Raw genomic sequence first — 15080 nt, 5'->3', positions numbered from 1 at the left:
ACCGCCGATGTATTGCCGTAATTATTGTGTACACGATGTAAACTATTTTGGATGTATTGATTATCCATATAAATCAATTGATGTATGGCATATGTTAATTACGCACGATTATTAGATGTTTTAACAAGTTTAAATCATGTATATGCTAGTTATATGCGATACTTACAATTTTTAAAAGTTTTAAATCACGCAGGTGGCAATTTCATATGTTAATTAGAGTTTTTAACATTTAATTTACTATCATTCATATGCTAATTATAATTGACTAGAGAATTTTTAAAAGTTTCAAATCATGCATGTGGCATTTACATATGTTAATTAGAGTTTTTCACAATTTAATTTACTATCATTCATATGCTAATTATATATGACTATTCGAATTTTTAAAATTTTTAAATCATGCATGTGGCATTTACATATGTTAATTAGAGTTTTTAACAATTAATTTAATATAATTCCTATGCTAAGTATATATGATGATTACAATTTTTATTAATTTTAAATCATGTCGTATGTATATACATATGTTAATTAGAGTTTTTACCAATTTAATAATATCATTCATATGCTAAGTATATATGATTATTAGAATTTTTATTAATTTTAAATCATATATTTGCTTATTACGTTTTATCCACTTAATTTATTACAGACAACAATAATTTTTCGAAGTAATTGTCATTAATCTTTGTACTTTAAATAATTGTAATGCATTATCTTCTATTTTAGAAACACATATGTAATGGAAAGTAATATTCAGTGCGCTAACCGGGTTTAAAAAGAATTTGGAAATAGCGGGAAAAGATCTTTATCATCAACCGGGACTAAAGATCTAGGGGTATATATATTCCCGATGCGCGCCCTCGACTTCTCCACCAACACTTAGAAGTTTTTGCCCGATCGATCTCTCTCGGCTTCTCCTTCGCCGCCACTGCCTAGGGCATCCCCGCGCCGACGCCGCCGCCGTATCTCGCCGTCGTCTCGCGCTCGTCGTCGTCGCTGCAGCATCTCTGGGGTGAGAGCCGCCGCCGCCTCCCTCTCTCGATCTCTCTCTCCGATCTTGATCTGCCTCTCTCCCTCTCGGTTGCCGCTGGCCGTCGAGTTTCAGACGCCGACGCCGACCTCGTCACGACACGACGCCGCGCCACAACGATGCCGCGCCACGAGACGCCACGACGCCGCCGCGGCACGGCACCGGCGCCGCGCCGCCCCGCCGCCGCTCCGCTGCCACCACACCGCCGTCCCATTGCCGCCACACCGAGAACGTGAACGAGCGAACGAACGTGAACGAGAACAAGGTGAATGAACGTGAACGAGAACGAGCGAACGAACGTGAACGAGCCAACGAACGTGAATGAGAACGAGCGAACGAACGTGAACAAGAACAAGGTGAATGAACGTGAACGAGAACGAGCGAACGAACGTGAACGAGCCAACGAACGTGAATGAGAACGAGCGAACGAACGTGAACGATAACATGAACGAACGTGAACGTGAAATGCAATTATAGGTAGGTGAATGAATGTGAACGAACAAACGTAGGTGAATGAAACGTGACCTTAACGAGAACGCGAACGTGAACGATATCGTGAACGAAACGTGAACATCAAATGCAATATATGTTACTTCGTGTTTATCCTAATACATCTTTTTGTATCTTGCAGAAAAGACGTTGTCGGAGTCGTCCCTCAAGCCAGAGTGGTAGAGCTAGCCCTCGAAAGAATTCGCGCAGGGAAGTGACGTAATTATATATATATGATTGTTATATTTGTAATGCAATTAAGATTATTAGATTTGCAATTAGACTTAGCTTCTAAGATTGTGTAGGGTTCTAATATACGACAGTTACACTTAGCATACATGACTATTTTGGTCTTAGCATATAAGATTATTGGAGTTTTAATATAAGATTATTATATTTGTAATTAGACTTAGTATATAATTATTGACTAGCTAGGGTCCTATAATATTCGTCACCTAGACTTAGCATATATCATCACTATTTGAGTTTTAGTATAAGATTATTAGATTTGCAATTAGACTTAGCTTCTAAGATTGTGTAGGGTTCTAATATACGACAGTTACACTTAGCATACATGACTATTTTGGTCTTAGCATATAAGATTATTGGAGTTTTAATATAAGATTATTATATTTGTAATTAGACTTAGTATATAATTATTGACTAGCTAGGGTCCTATAATATACGTCACCTAGACTTAGCATATATCACCACTATTTGAGTTTTAGTATAAGATTATTAGATTTGCAATTAGACTTAGCTTCTAAGATTGTGTAGGGTTCTAATATACGACAGTTACACTTAGCATACATGACTATTTTAGTCTTAGCATATAAGATTATTTGAGTTTTAATATAAGATTATTATATTTGTAATTAGACTTAGTATATAATTATTGACTAGCTAGGGTCCTATAATATACGTCACCTAGACTTAGCATATATAATCACTATTTGAGTTTTAGTATAATATACGACAGTTACACTTAGCATACATGACCGTTCGTTTAGTCTTAGCATATAAGATTATTTGAGTTTTAATATAAGATTGTTAAAACATAAATGTCTCATGACTTAGCAGATGTTTTCTGTATGAACAGATGGCTGATCGCGATGAGGAATAGATATTGTACGATACAATCGCGAAGGGAAGCAGCCAGTACTGGAACGAAGAAGAGGGGAACGAGGATCCAGACCAGTATTTGAACGAGGAAGGGAACATGGAGAGGGATGCGGAGGGGAACCAGGAGGGGCACGTGGAAAGGGATGTGGAGGGGAACCAGGAGGAGGAGGCTAGTGGAAGTCAACCCTCCGTTGGACAGAAGAGGGCACGCGGGCAACGAGGTGCCGCGAAGAAGCTTGAGTGTCGGCACATCATAACGGAAGTGGAAGAAGATGGACGACCTAGTGCTCCGGCAAAAGCCGCCAAGAACTATGTACGTCACAGCGGTTGGGTTGTGCGGGATAACGTGCCTGTCAGTACGGTGTATTGGCGAAGAACAAGGGCACGCGGAGATCATGAGAGCTTTGTCCCAGATTCGGAGAAAGAGATGCTGTGGACCACAATGCTCGAGACATTCACCCTTCCCGCTAGTACAGAGGACAAAGTGAAAAGGTGGACTCTGAAGAAAATGGCAGAACAGTTTCAGAGCTTCAAGGGAGATCTATACCAGAAATATATCCTGAAGGGCCAGACACCGAACTTCGACACATTCCCAAAGCTAAGGGATCACTGGAACGAGTTCGTTGCATATAAGACAGGTGAACAAGGGCAGGCGATGATGGAAAGAAACAAAGAAAATGCCGCCAAGAAGAAGTACCATCACCACTTGGGGTCAGGCGGCTATAGCATCGCGATGCCGAAGTGGGAGGAGATGGAGGCTAGCTTGCTTGAGAGGGGTATCGAACCGGCCACCGCTAATTGGCCGGAACGATCGAAGTTCTGGTACTATGCTCAGGGTGGAACGCTCAACCCAGCTGATGGCTCACTGGTCTTCGGCGATCAGATACGAGAGGCTGCGCGTCGACTAACAAACGCAGTGGAAGCCTCTTCTCAGGGCACGTTCCGACTGGCCAGAGAGAGGGACGAGCTGTCACTCGCTCTGCAGACTCCAGAGCATCCAGGACGAACACGAGGGAAAGGGGTGATTCCTTGGAAATTGGGTTCAAGGAGGACATCCACACGTACAGGAGTCGGATGAGGCGCAAGAGAGATACCGAGGCGAAGATTGCAGATCTAGAGTTCATGGTATCGAGCTACGAGCGCAACATGCAAGAGGAGGTGGCAAGGAAGGTTGATGAACGCATGGCCGCACATCGGTCCCATGATCTCCAGCCGACCATTCCTCCTGCAATGGTGAGCCCGTCAGGAAACCGTAGCAGCTGCGCCTCAACGGGGCAGGTAGGATCACAGAGCATGGACGCCATGCAAACCCAGGACGAATCCACCTGCCCCGTTGATGACATCACTCAGCGGACACCATGTGAGCTGCATATTCCTTTCAAGAACTTATCAATAAAGGTAAGCTCGTAGTTTATATATTTTAGATTTGGCCATTCCGCTAGTTGCTGCTTATATATGTTGATTACTAATAAATAACCTCTCACCACATGAAGGTGGCGTCGGGCATGGCCATCCCTACGGACCCTTCAGGTACTTACCACTGCAGGTCGATTCCAGCAGGATACTCCAAGGTCGAAGTTGAGTTGGTCGAAGGCGCGTACGAGGACCTCAAGCTGGATTACCCTGAAGGAGACGGTGAGACACATCTACGAGACACAAGCCATGCCATTATTCTATGGCGCAGGCGGTACATCATCCTCCCTGGGCGACAAGCGGCGTCTCGTGCACCATCTCCTCCGGCTCCGCCATCTCCTCCTCAGGATCCTGCACCGTCTCCTCCTCAGGATCCTGCACCGTCTCCTCCTTATGCTCCAGCACCGTCTCCACCTCAGGCTCCTGCACCGACTCCTCCTCAGGCTCCTGCACCGACTCCTCCTCGGTCTCCTACACCGACTCCTCCGCAAGCTCCTCTTCTGGCACCTTCAAAGTCAAGGGCCCCCCAAGCTCCACCGCCTGCCCACAGAAGGGCAACGAAGAAGGCGAAAATTGACGCCGCCAAGAACAAGGACCCGGGGTACGATTGCACGCAAGAGGAGCTTGACGCTTACGTGGCATCAGAAGTCAAGAGACAATTCAAGCCTCGAAGTCCAGAAAAGAAGATTCCTATAGACCCGAGTGTCATGAACTTCTTCAGGGGTATGTCTGCACCTGCCAAGGAGGCCATTAAGCTATCGGACTATGAGCGAACGCTGAAGAAAGCATCTTCTGGAAAGTCCAAACTAGTCCCTCAGCTTGGAGAGCAACCAAACCAGGAGATCGAGCCGTTGGTGACCGGTAAAGAAATGACGATAGAAGAATTTATTACTGACACCGGTCTAACTACGGATCAATTGCTAGGAGTCGCACCAATTGAAAAGGCGGAAGTGAAATACATGTACGAACTCGGTAAACCGCTTGTCAAGCCTGAGCTGCTGCAGTCCCTACCCACACAAATGTACAAGTTCCATCAGCTGTACATGGAGATGAGCGCCACCGGTAGAGAGATGATCGGAGCGAGGATCAGGGGCACGGACTTCTTGCAAGGAGATGACATTCTCTGGATCAATTTCAAGGGAATCTACGAACTATACCAGCTGGACGCCCTCGACGTCTCTATTATGAGTTGCTGGATTTTGTAAGTATATCGTTCAGTTAGATTTCTTACTACGTCTCCTTTAATTAATTAGGTCCTTGTATATAAGTAGACTATAGAAAATAATATACTCCCTTTTATCGTTGTAGAATGGAGATTCAAAGGGCCCGACGGCGGGGGGTTTTCGATACTGGATTCATCGACCCTCGGAAAGTAAACGTCGCAATGCTCGACCAATATCCGCAAGCCACAGAGGACAATCTCGTCCATCTCCTGAAGGCGCAGCATTACAAGACGTTCATACTGTTGCCGTACAACACAGAGTTAGTTTAATTTTACTGTCTTCCTATACCAAATTTCATTCCCGTACAAACTTGCTAAGTGTTTCATATGTAATGCATCCCACGCACATTGCAGATTCCACTGGGTGCTTTTACTCTTCGACCTGTCGGCCTGCACCGTCAACGTATATGACTCAATGGATAAAAAAGAGTCTACGTTTGACAAGGTTTTCGAACTTATAGATAGGTACCGTCATAAGTTCCTCTGTTAATTAATAAAATCTTGTTATGTTAATTGCTACTACGAATCATAGCTTTAAACTCCATGTAGGGCTTGGTATCGGTTCCGTCATTTGGTCCGCGACAAATGGAGAGAAAGACTTAGGCGGAAGTTCAAATTTCCTGTGAGTACACATGCTCTACATTTATATTTCTCCGATTCAAATACATACAAGTGTATATTAATTAGATCTCTCGTTGTTTGTCATTTATTTGTAGTGCGCAAAGCAAAAGAAGGGAACTAACTTGTGCGGCTATTACGTGTGCGAGTATTGCCGCTGCCTTGCAGACCAAATCATCACCACAAGAGAGCTCAATGTACGTACAAATAAATTCAAAATTTCATTACGTATCGATTTCTTGTTTAATTACTAATCAATTTCATACATTCATATAGTTTATTCGCATGAGGGATAACCTGACCACGCACAAGGAATTTATCGCGGCGGTTCAAGAACAACTCATGGGATTCATCAACGAACAAATCCTTGATCCCAAGGGTGAATTCTACTACGACGGAAACACAATTCATGGGTCCTTAGCTTCTGAGCTAGCGACTACTACTACGTCGAAATCGTAGCTAGCTAGGACATATAATGGATTGTAATTAATACATGACTACATATGTTTCTATATGCATGTGTACACATTTTCTATAATGTAAATATATTTTGGTCATATATATATATATACATATGCATTTGCATAACATATATATGTATAAATACATATATATTATGCATGTACATATGTATTGAAACATATATAAATATAATATAATATATATTATATATGCATATATATATGTATTGAAACATATATATGCATATATATATATATATAAACCATGCAGCAACAGGGCCATGCAAAAAAAAATACTCAGCTCGATCTTTAGTCCCGGTTGGTGTTACCAACCGGGACTAAAGATCGATCTTTAGTCCCGGTTATTTCACCCGGGACTAAAGATAGCGATCTTTAGTCCCGGATTGGTAGTCCCGGTTTAGAAACCGGGACTAAAGGGGGGTTACGAACCGGGACTACAAAGGGTTTCTCCACCAGTGATTGGTCCATCGAGGCCACTCTTGATCGATTTTGTTACTAACTATAGAGCTATATTCTGTCGTGTTTTTTCCATGGAGTATGCTCAGAAATCCAATACAGATTTGGTACTTCCCTTCTTGCAAGAATACCTTGTTAATTATTCCCAAACATATGAACGGATGTAATGTACATATAGGCGCTGCAGCCTGCAGCGTGCGTGTCATCAACATAGGTGTATATGTGTCGGCCACTACAGGAGATCTTAGTACGTGTGTGTGTGTGTGTATATATATATATATATAGTAAATATATATATATATATATATATATATTTATCGATCTAAGATTAATTCCATCTTAGATGTACATACAGATGTTTAGGAAACCTAACCAGTACAACACCAGATTCTCGCAGTATCATATTAACAAGAGCGTTGCTCCCATCCAGCAACTTGTACCGGCAGGTACTAGTATCGGGAGGTACAGAGATAAATTCATCTGTGAAGGGTACGATTGGAAACAGAGAAAGGAGTCGTGCCCCTGCTTTCTTCTTTTCGCTCTTTCTCTGTTTCCTCCCTCCGCGCGGCGCCGCTTTCTCATCTAATCTCCTTTTTTTCCTCCCTCCGAGCGCAGCCCCGCCCCTGAGCCGCGTGCACGCTCGCCCCGCATCCATGCCCCCGCTTGTACGCTTGCTCGCTCGCCCTGCATCTGCCGTCCGCGACGGCAGAACCACCAGCGAGCTCCTTCACCAGTGGCTTCATTCACGCCCCCGCCGTTGCTGATTTCTTATCTCAATCCCCGCATCCAGTGCCCATCCATCTGCGCAAGGAGCGACGGTGCCATGGGTATTTTTTGCCCCTATCCCCCCAGGACAGCTCAAGCAGCATATGCCCCCTACCGGTTTAGGGTTTCCTCCCAGGTATGTGATTTTATTGCGGTCTAATTTTTTTTGTTAGAACCAAGAGATATGTAGCAGTTTGTTTGTTGATTTTAGATGATTTCTGAGTATTATGTGTTTTCTTTTTACAGAATTTGTATGGGTGATGAAATGGGAGACAATTTTATAAGCCTAGAAGAACAAGAGTAGTACAGAAGAATGACTGCTATGAGATTTAAGACAGAGAAAGACAGAGAAATAAGGTTTCCTTTTCTACAACAGGTATGCCAAAGAAAAAGGGTTTAGTGTAAGGAAGAATTACGCTAGACGTGATCCTGTTACTGCTGCGGTAACCCATAGGCAGTACCAATGCTCTAGAGAAGGACATAGGAAAGAAGTGTATATGGATACGGCTAACCGAAGTAGAGAACCAAAAGCTCTTACTAGATGTGGTTGCAATGCACGTTTTGAGATTAAACTTGACAAGAAGAAAGGTGATTGGTTTGTTGTGAAGTATGTAGCAAGGCATAATCATCCGTTGGCTAAATTAGATGAAGTAGCTTTCTTACAGTCACATCGCACAATTAGCAATGCTCAAAAGGCTAATATTTTGGAATTGAAAGAAGTGGGTTTGCGTCAGCATCAAGTTATGGATGTCATGGAGAGGCATCATGGTGGTTTTGATGCTACATATTTTGTTAGTAGGGACCTGTACAATTATTTTACTAGGCTAAGGAAGAAACATATTTTAGGTGGTGATGTAGAGCGTGTTATAAAGTATTTTCAATTGAGGCAAAAAGATGACATGGAGTTCTTTTTTGAGTATGAGACGGATGAAGCTGGTCGTTTGAAACGGTTATTTTGGTCGGACCCTCAATCCCGTATCAATTATGATGCATTTGGGGATGTTGTTGTTTTTGATAGCATATAACGGGTGAATAGGTATAACTTACCTTTTATCCTATTTGTTGGTGTGAACCACCATGGTTCCACTGTTATTTTTGGATGTGCTATCGTAGCTGATGAGAAGGTTGCAACTTATGAATGGATTCTTAAGCAGTTTCTAGATTGCATGTATTAGAAGCATCCTGGTGGATTGATCACAGATGGGGACAATGCCATGCGTAGAGCAATAGCAGCTGTGATGCCGGATTCTGAGCATCGGTTGTGCACTTGGCACATTGAGCAGAACATGGCAAGACATCTTCGTCCTGATATGCTTTCAGATTTTCGAGCACTTGTCCACGCACCATATAATCATGAAGAATTTGACAGAAAGTGGGTCGAGTTTAAGGTGAAGCATAAAGGTTGTGAAGATAACCAATGGCTTGTGAGGATGTACAATTTGAGAAAGAAATGGGTTACTGTGTACACTAAAGGTTTGTTTTTTCTTGGGATGAAAAGCAACCAACGCAGTGAAAGTCTGAATTCTAAACTTCATAGGTATTTGGATCGTAAAATGAGCCTTGTCCTTTTGGTAGAGCATTATGAGCATTGCTTATCACGTATGAGGTATAGGAAGGCTGAGCTAGATTGTAAAGCTTCAAAATCAATCCCATTCACTTCTAATGATGCTAGTCTTATTGAGAAAGATGCTGCCCGTATATTTACACCTGCAGTTTTCAAGAAGTTGAAGTTGGTTGTTGTTAAGTCGATGGATTGGGAGGTGATAGATTGTATAGAAGAGGACAACTTGGTTAAGTATGTTATTTCCATGAAAGGTGATTCTAAGATGGTAAAATTCTTGAATTGTACATATGTGGAATCAACAATGAAGAGCCTAAATTGCCCATGCAGAAAAATGGATCGTGAATGCCTCCCATGTGAGCATATGGTTGTAATTATGCATCATTTGAAGCTTGATGCCATTCCTGAAGCATGCATAGTGCGTAGGTGGACAATTAAAGCGAAACACATGTTTCCTTCTGATAGGTATGGCGAAGTATATACATGGTTAGACCAGATGGAGAGATATCGTAGGTTGCGTAGCATGGGCACGGAAGTGTTTTTCAAGTGCTCGGTTTCTAAGGAAACTACTTTAATGGTGATGGAGATGCTAGAAAAATTGGACTTAGAAACTGATGAATGTGAGACAAACAACTCAGATTTGTCTTTATGTGGTCATGTGCTAGCGCAAAGTTTACGTACAGACATTGAGAGTCATGATATGGTCCATGATCCTATGGAAATTGTTCCTAAAGGAGCTTCAACAAAAAGATTACGAGGATTCATGGAGAAGCGCGCTAGGCGTTGTGGTTATTGTCGTGGTCATGGGCACACTGTTCGAACCTGTCCAATTTTCGTAAGGTGAAATATAATATGATTTTTTTGAATATGTCAATTTATGTAAACTCTCTGTATATAGTACTAATTTGATCTGTGATTTTATTTTTAGCAAAGTAGAAGAAGATGTATGAGAAGTATGGGGTGTTTCTTTGCACTGGTGGAAGTTGAATCTGGAGTTTGATCATAATTTTAATGCTTAATTTCCATGTGTGCGAAGTTGTATTGTTGGACAGAGGAAACTCAACTCATTGGTATGTGGCTGTTCTCAATGGTGCTAAAGAAAAAATTCAAATACTAGACTCAATACGCATGGACAAGAGCTACTACGACAAAGAAATTCGGAAGGCGGAGGAAGAAAACCGCAAGAAATATAATCTTCGACCGCGACCATACGGCCTAAGATGGGTTCGGGTTCAATACCTCCTATCTCCCTCTGCATTGTCCTGCGACCAGGGAGGGCGCCGTCATCCTGCAACTTCTTCAGGGCGCGGTGGTGGAGGTGGATTTGTCGAGATCCATCGCCGCCAGAGGATTGCTGGAGAGTAAAGCGAAAGAGGCAAGCTAGGGTTTTCTCTGCGGGAGCGGAGAGGATGAAGGGCGCTTGAAGACTGGAGAGTTCTTTGGCAAATGGAATTCAAAATGGATCCCCAAAATCCCTTTAAATAAGCGCACTACCGATGGTGCGTATTCCAAGGAAAGGAGAGAGATTGCCACGGAAAATTTTGGGTCCGTTACGCGCAGTAGTTTTCGGACTTGAATTTAAATTCACTCATGACCGTTGAACTTCGTACGGTGTTGTCGATAACTCTTTGTTTCTACGGTTCTCACACCGAGATCGACCAGATGAGAGCGACAACGACTCCGACATCTGAAGTCGCGATCGGTTACATGAGTTCATTTAAGCAGAAGTCGGGGGCTACTGTCAGGATTACGGATAAGGTATACCCTCTATCCTTGGATATACGTTGCATACTGATATGGTATACCCGCGTGTATACGAATAAGTTCCTGTGTACGTTAAGGAAATCTATCACGTGATAGAAACGGAATCACAGATGGAAGGAGTCCTACTTGGACAAGGCTGGGTCTTTACCATATCGTGAGGGGTCTGATATCTCCGAGTCCCACTTGGAGATCAACTGACCCGCGGTATAAAAGGGACCCCCTGGGCAGGACCTGAGGCATCGAATCTCACCACTAACACATCCACCACAGCCTACGAAGTTAGAGCCAACAGGAGCCAAATCGCTGGGTGATCTAGTCGAACCAACTCGACTACGGTCTCGTCGGCATCATCGAGTTCCACCATCCCCTTTGTAATTTGTGGTTTCCATCATATAATCCCATACCAACTGGCTTAGGGCTATTACCTACCAAGGGGCCTGAACCAGTATAATCCTTGTCTTTTGTTTGCTTGATGTCGTATTATGTAGATCCTCGTTCCAACGTGCCCCAATACCCTCTATATCCGGTCTATGGGTATCCCCCGTCGACACTCATCATGTTCGTCGTCAACCCCCATGTCGAAGTTGGATCTCACTGTGCCTCCTCCCTACCGATTTATGTCAAATTGGATCTGGCTACCCCTTGCCGCCCCCCCTATCGACGGAAGGAACTCGATCACCATCTGACGACATCCTTGCCTCTCTCTCACCAACTACTGTCTGCAAGCGCTGGACGCCACCTCCACCGAGAGTACAGAACTGGGCACCGCCTTCCTAGCGTGACTTACCAATCCCAATACATCCCTTTCTTTTCTTGAGCTTTATGCCAATCTTTATTTTCCAATTTTACTTGCACTTTATTTTCTTCCTCTTTCCTTTCCATTCCACTAGCTCAATCTCCGGCCAGCCACCTGTAGATTCGTCCCAATTTCACATCATAAGCCCTCAAGGCTGGATTACAGCCACTTGTAGAATGCAACCATGGCGAGGGTGTGCTTGATCTTTGGCAGGACGGAGCAAAGCCATGAACTAGACGAAATCATTTGGTAGCAGAGCGTTGCGAGGAGAGAAGAAAACATGGAAGATGCACCGGGAAAATTAAGTCACGTGTAGGAAGGGAGGGGTACTCATGCGCTATCCCCATCATATCCTATATGGACGGATGGAGTTGGTACCTATAGTATACCTAGCGGTACCTTCTCAAGAACTATAAAACGTCTCAAAGTATATAGGCTGAAAATTATCCTGGTGTATAGCCAGCTAGCCGGACATGCGTGATGTAGTTGGATTATACGCAAGCCTTTCCTATCTCTTTAAGTACTAGCTTATTAAGTTGCGCATTTGTATGAACATAACATCCCTCTCTATGAAATATGTTTAATTGTTATTAATAGTAATTAAAAAGAGATGTCCTACAAACAATCCTAGATACCAATTGATTGGCTCAAAACATACAACACAAGATCATAAACAATCTGAATATCCGATGTTACACGAGATGATCGATGTTATAGGGCGGATTGGACTTTTTTCTTGCTCAGCCTGGGGCCTTGAAATGATGCAACAGTCGTACAAAAAATAGTTTTACAATAGGGTGCTCATGGAAATATAATATTACAAGCATACGCTCAAACAATGCACAAAGGACCTTAGAAAGATAAGAGAAAAATCAATTGGGTCCTGCACCACCATGGCCTGAGCTGATTTGGGTGACGCTTGCGAGCATCACTGTTAACAGTGAAATTTGGTAAGCCCCTAAGAGAATTATCACATCGCCAATGGTCGAATTCCTGCTATATTTGGTTAAGAAAATTAATCTATTAAAGGAAGGTCATCCAGAAGTGACCGAGTTCAAGAAGGATGCGACATGGCAAGTTATCTATTAATTAGGAATAGTTTGTTAGTTTACTTTTATCTTTAGAAAAGTTTCTTTCTTATCTTACAAGGACTAGTATCTCCCCATGGGTATAAATATATACACCCGGGGTCATTGTAAGATATATCTCCATGATCAATACAATTCGTCACATTGCCACCTTTTACCCTTATTATTTATCACGGTGGAACCTGGCACCTGACGCGGGGCTGCATCGGCTTTTGATCTCCGATGAAGGGGTAAGTCCAACGTTCCGCCGGCCCAGGCAATTGGCTCATCTACGTCGGCATCGTTCAAGGCCGTATCAGTACATTCGACCTCTTGGATTGCTCCGGTTTGGATGATATATTTGTCTGCCTATTTATCATATGTCTTAGTTAATCTAGTCTTAGTATCTCAATTTAGCTCTATCGGTTGTCTCTCGCTTTAGGGTTTCTGCCGGTATCGGCTAAATTGTTTTACTATATTAGATTAGCTAAGGCATTTACCACCCTAAAAATCAGTCAAGGGCTTGATTGTCTAGATATTACGTTTCTTTTCATACTTAGTGCTACATCAGTTAAGTTTAATCTACTAATTTGTGCTTAGAACCATAATCCCTAGCCTGCTTTTTGACCGCCAACAAGGGTTTCATTGGGGTTTCAGCTGATTAGTTATCTGGACATTGCATCGGCTTATAAGGATTGTACATATAAGTTGGATTTAGCTGATCGAAACAAGGATTTTACTGTTTAATCTAATCTTGTGGATTTTATGACATCGGATCTCTAGCCGATGTATTCTTTAACCTTCATATCGGTGCTTATTCTATCATATCATTGTTAGCCGATTGGTTTCTATTGGATTATATTGTTGCTTTCTTGCATTATCATCATCCGATTGCCTTTATATTGTTATTTACATCAAGCATCAGAATCTACATCAGAATTATAGCCGATGGCTCAACACCCTATCGGCATCGGCTGGTATTGGCATTGGCTGGAATTAATCTATCGGCTTGTCAGCCGATCGGCTCATTGATCTGCTATTTGTATATCTTGTCAGTTGCAAAGTCAAACTGACTAGCACGCCTGCATCTCATGAACCTTTGGACCTGCACTGGGTCTAAGCAGATCTCGCAGGCCAGTGTGTGTTGTTCGCATCAACAATCACGGAAGAAATGGAGTATTACCTTGAGCTCATCAGTCTTGTATATCTCAATTTGCAAGGCCTCCAGTCATTGGGGGTTTGCTTTTGATTTTGTCAGAGATTTAAAGAGCGGACGACTTAACCTTGCAAACGATGTTGCCGAAAGTAGAAGAAATGGTTAGCGCTGACCTCTAGAGCTTGCACTGGAAACTTGAGGATGGGATGATGGAACTTGAAGCCTACATAATCTTATTCTAGATTCTTACCTTGCCATGGGCTTACCAACAAGAGCTGGCTCACCCAAGAAGAAGGCCACCATGGACAGTTTATTCCAAGGGCAGAGAGAGCGTACCGTGGCTGTCGACACCGGAGTATATGGAAACCACCACCACCAAGAGAATAATGGATGCCAGTGCTTGGACCAAAGAAGCTTTCCTAAAACACGTCATAAGGACAAGTACAAGACTAACCTGACTGGACTAACTAGGAAGGTGGCCCATGCACATGCGCGTGCATATGTATTATTGGAACATGATGTTATTTTATAGTTTGTTCTGAAATTATGTCTTGAATATCCAATTAAAATGATTCTGTGCTTCTTTTTTTCTTAACATATGTAAAAAAAGTCACCGACTTTTGAATAGCTTTCGAATCGACTTTTGCATTGAGTAGCTAATTATCATGCATACCATGCAATATGGCTACTCAAAGTTCTTGTGATCGAATCCCCTATGAAGGCGCATGTATTGACAACCAAATCAAGGGTAGATTAAAGGTTGGATTTTTTTTCCTTTGTGTAGCAGTTCAACAATTTCATATTTTCTACATAGTTTTAAAGAACCTTAAAAGAAGGGTTAATTGGATCCATGCCATTATAACTTTTGTTATTTTGAAAAACGTCACTAGTATTTAACTATTTGTAACCATGCCATTACATTTTAACAAGTATTTGAGATGTGCCACTACATACCCTTTTATTGCACTTAGGAAATTTTTTGGACCGAATTACCATGCCTTTCTCCTATATCGCCTTCTCTCTTTCTGTTTTTCTTTTCCTATCCATGAAGCTAGACTAGAGCAATGCAGGAACGATCTCCAGCCACGCCACCTTGGCACCTTCTCTCTTCTTTCAATCAATCTCTTCACATTTCG

General features: G+C 42.5%; 1 protein-coding gene across 1 annotated transcript; it reads left to right on the top strand.

Annotated features, from left to right (window-relative positions):
• The first annotated feature begins 8097 nt into the window (after positions 1–8097).
• LOC127756254 (protein FAR1-RELATED SEQUENCE 5-like) lies at positions 8098–10000 on the top strand. Its single transcript, XM_052281644.1, has 5 exons — positions 8098–8549; positions 8637–8688; positions 8776–9073; positions 9176–9429; positions 9896–10000. The coding sequence occupies exons 1-5, from the start codon at positions 8098–8100 to the stop codon at positions 9998–10000; spliced, it is 1161 nt and encodes a 386-aa protein (XP_052137604.1).
• The last annotated feature ends 5080 nt before the right edge of the window (positions 10001–15080 follow it).

The sequence above is a fragment of the Oryza glaberrima genome, chromosome 12 (assembly GCF_000147395.1).
Source record: "Oryza glaberrima chromosome 12, OglaRS2, whole genome shotgun sequence".
NCBI classification, from domain to species: domain Eukaryota; kingdom Viridiplantae; phylum Streptophyta; class Magnoliopsida; order Poales; family Poaceae; genus Oryza; species Oryza glaberrima.
This window is presented reverse-complemented; position numbering and strand designations above follow the sequence as displayed.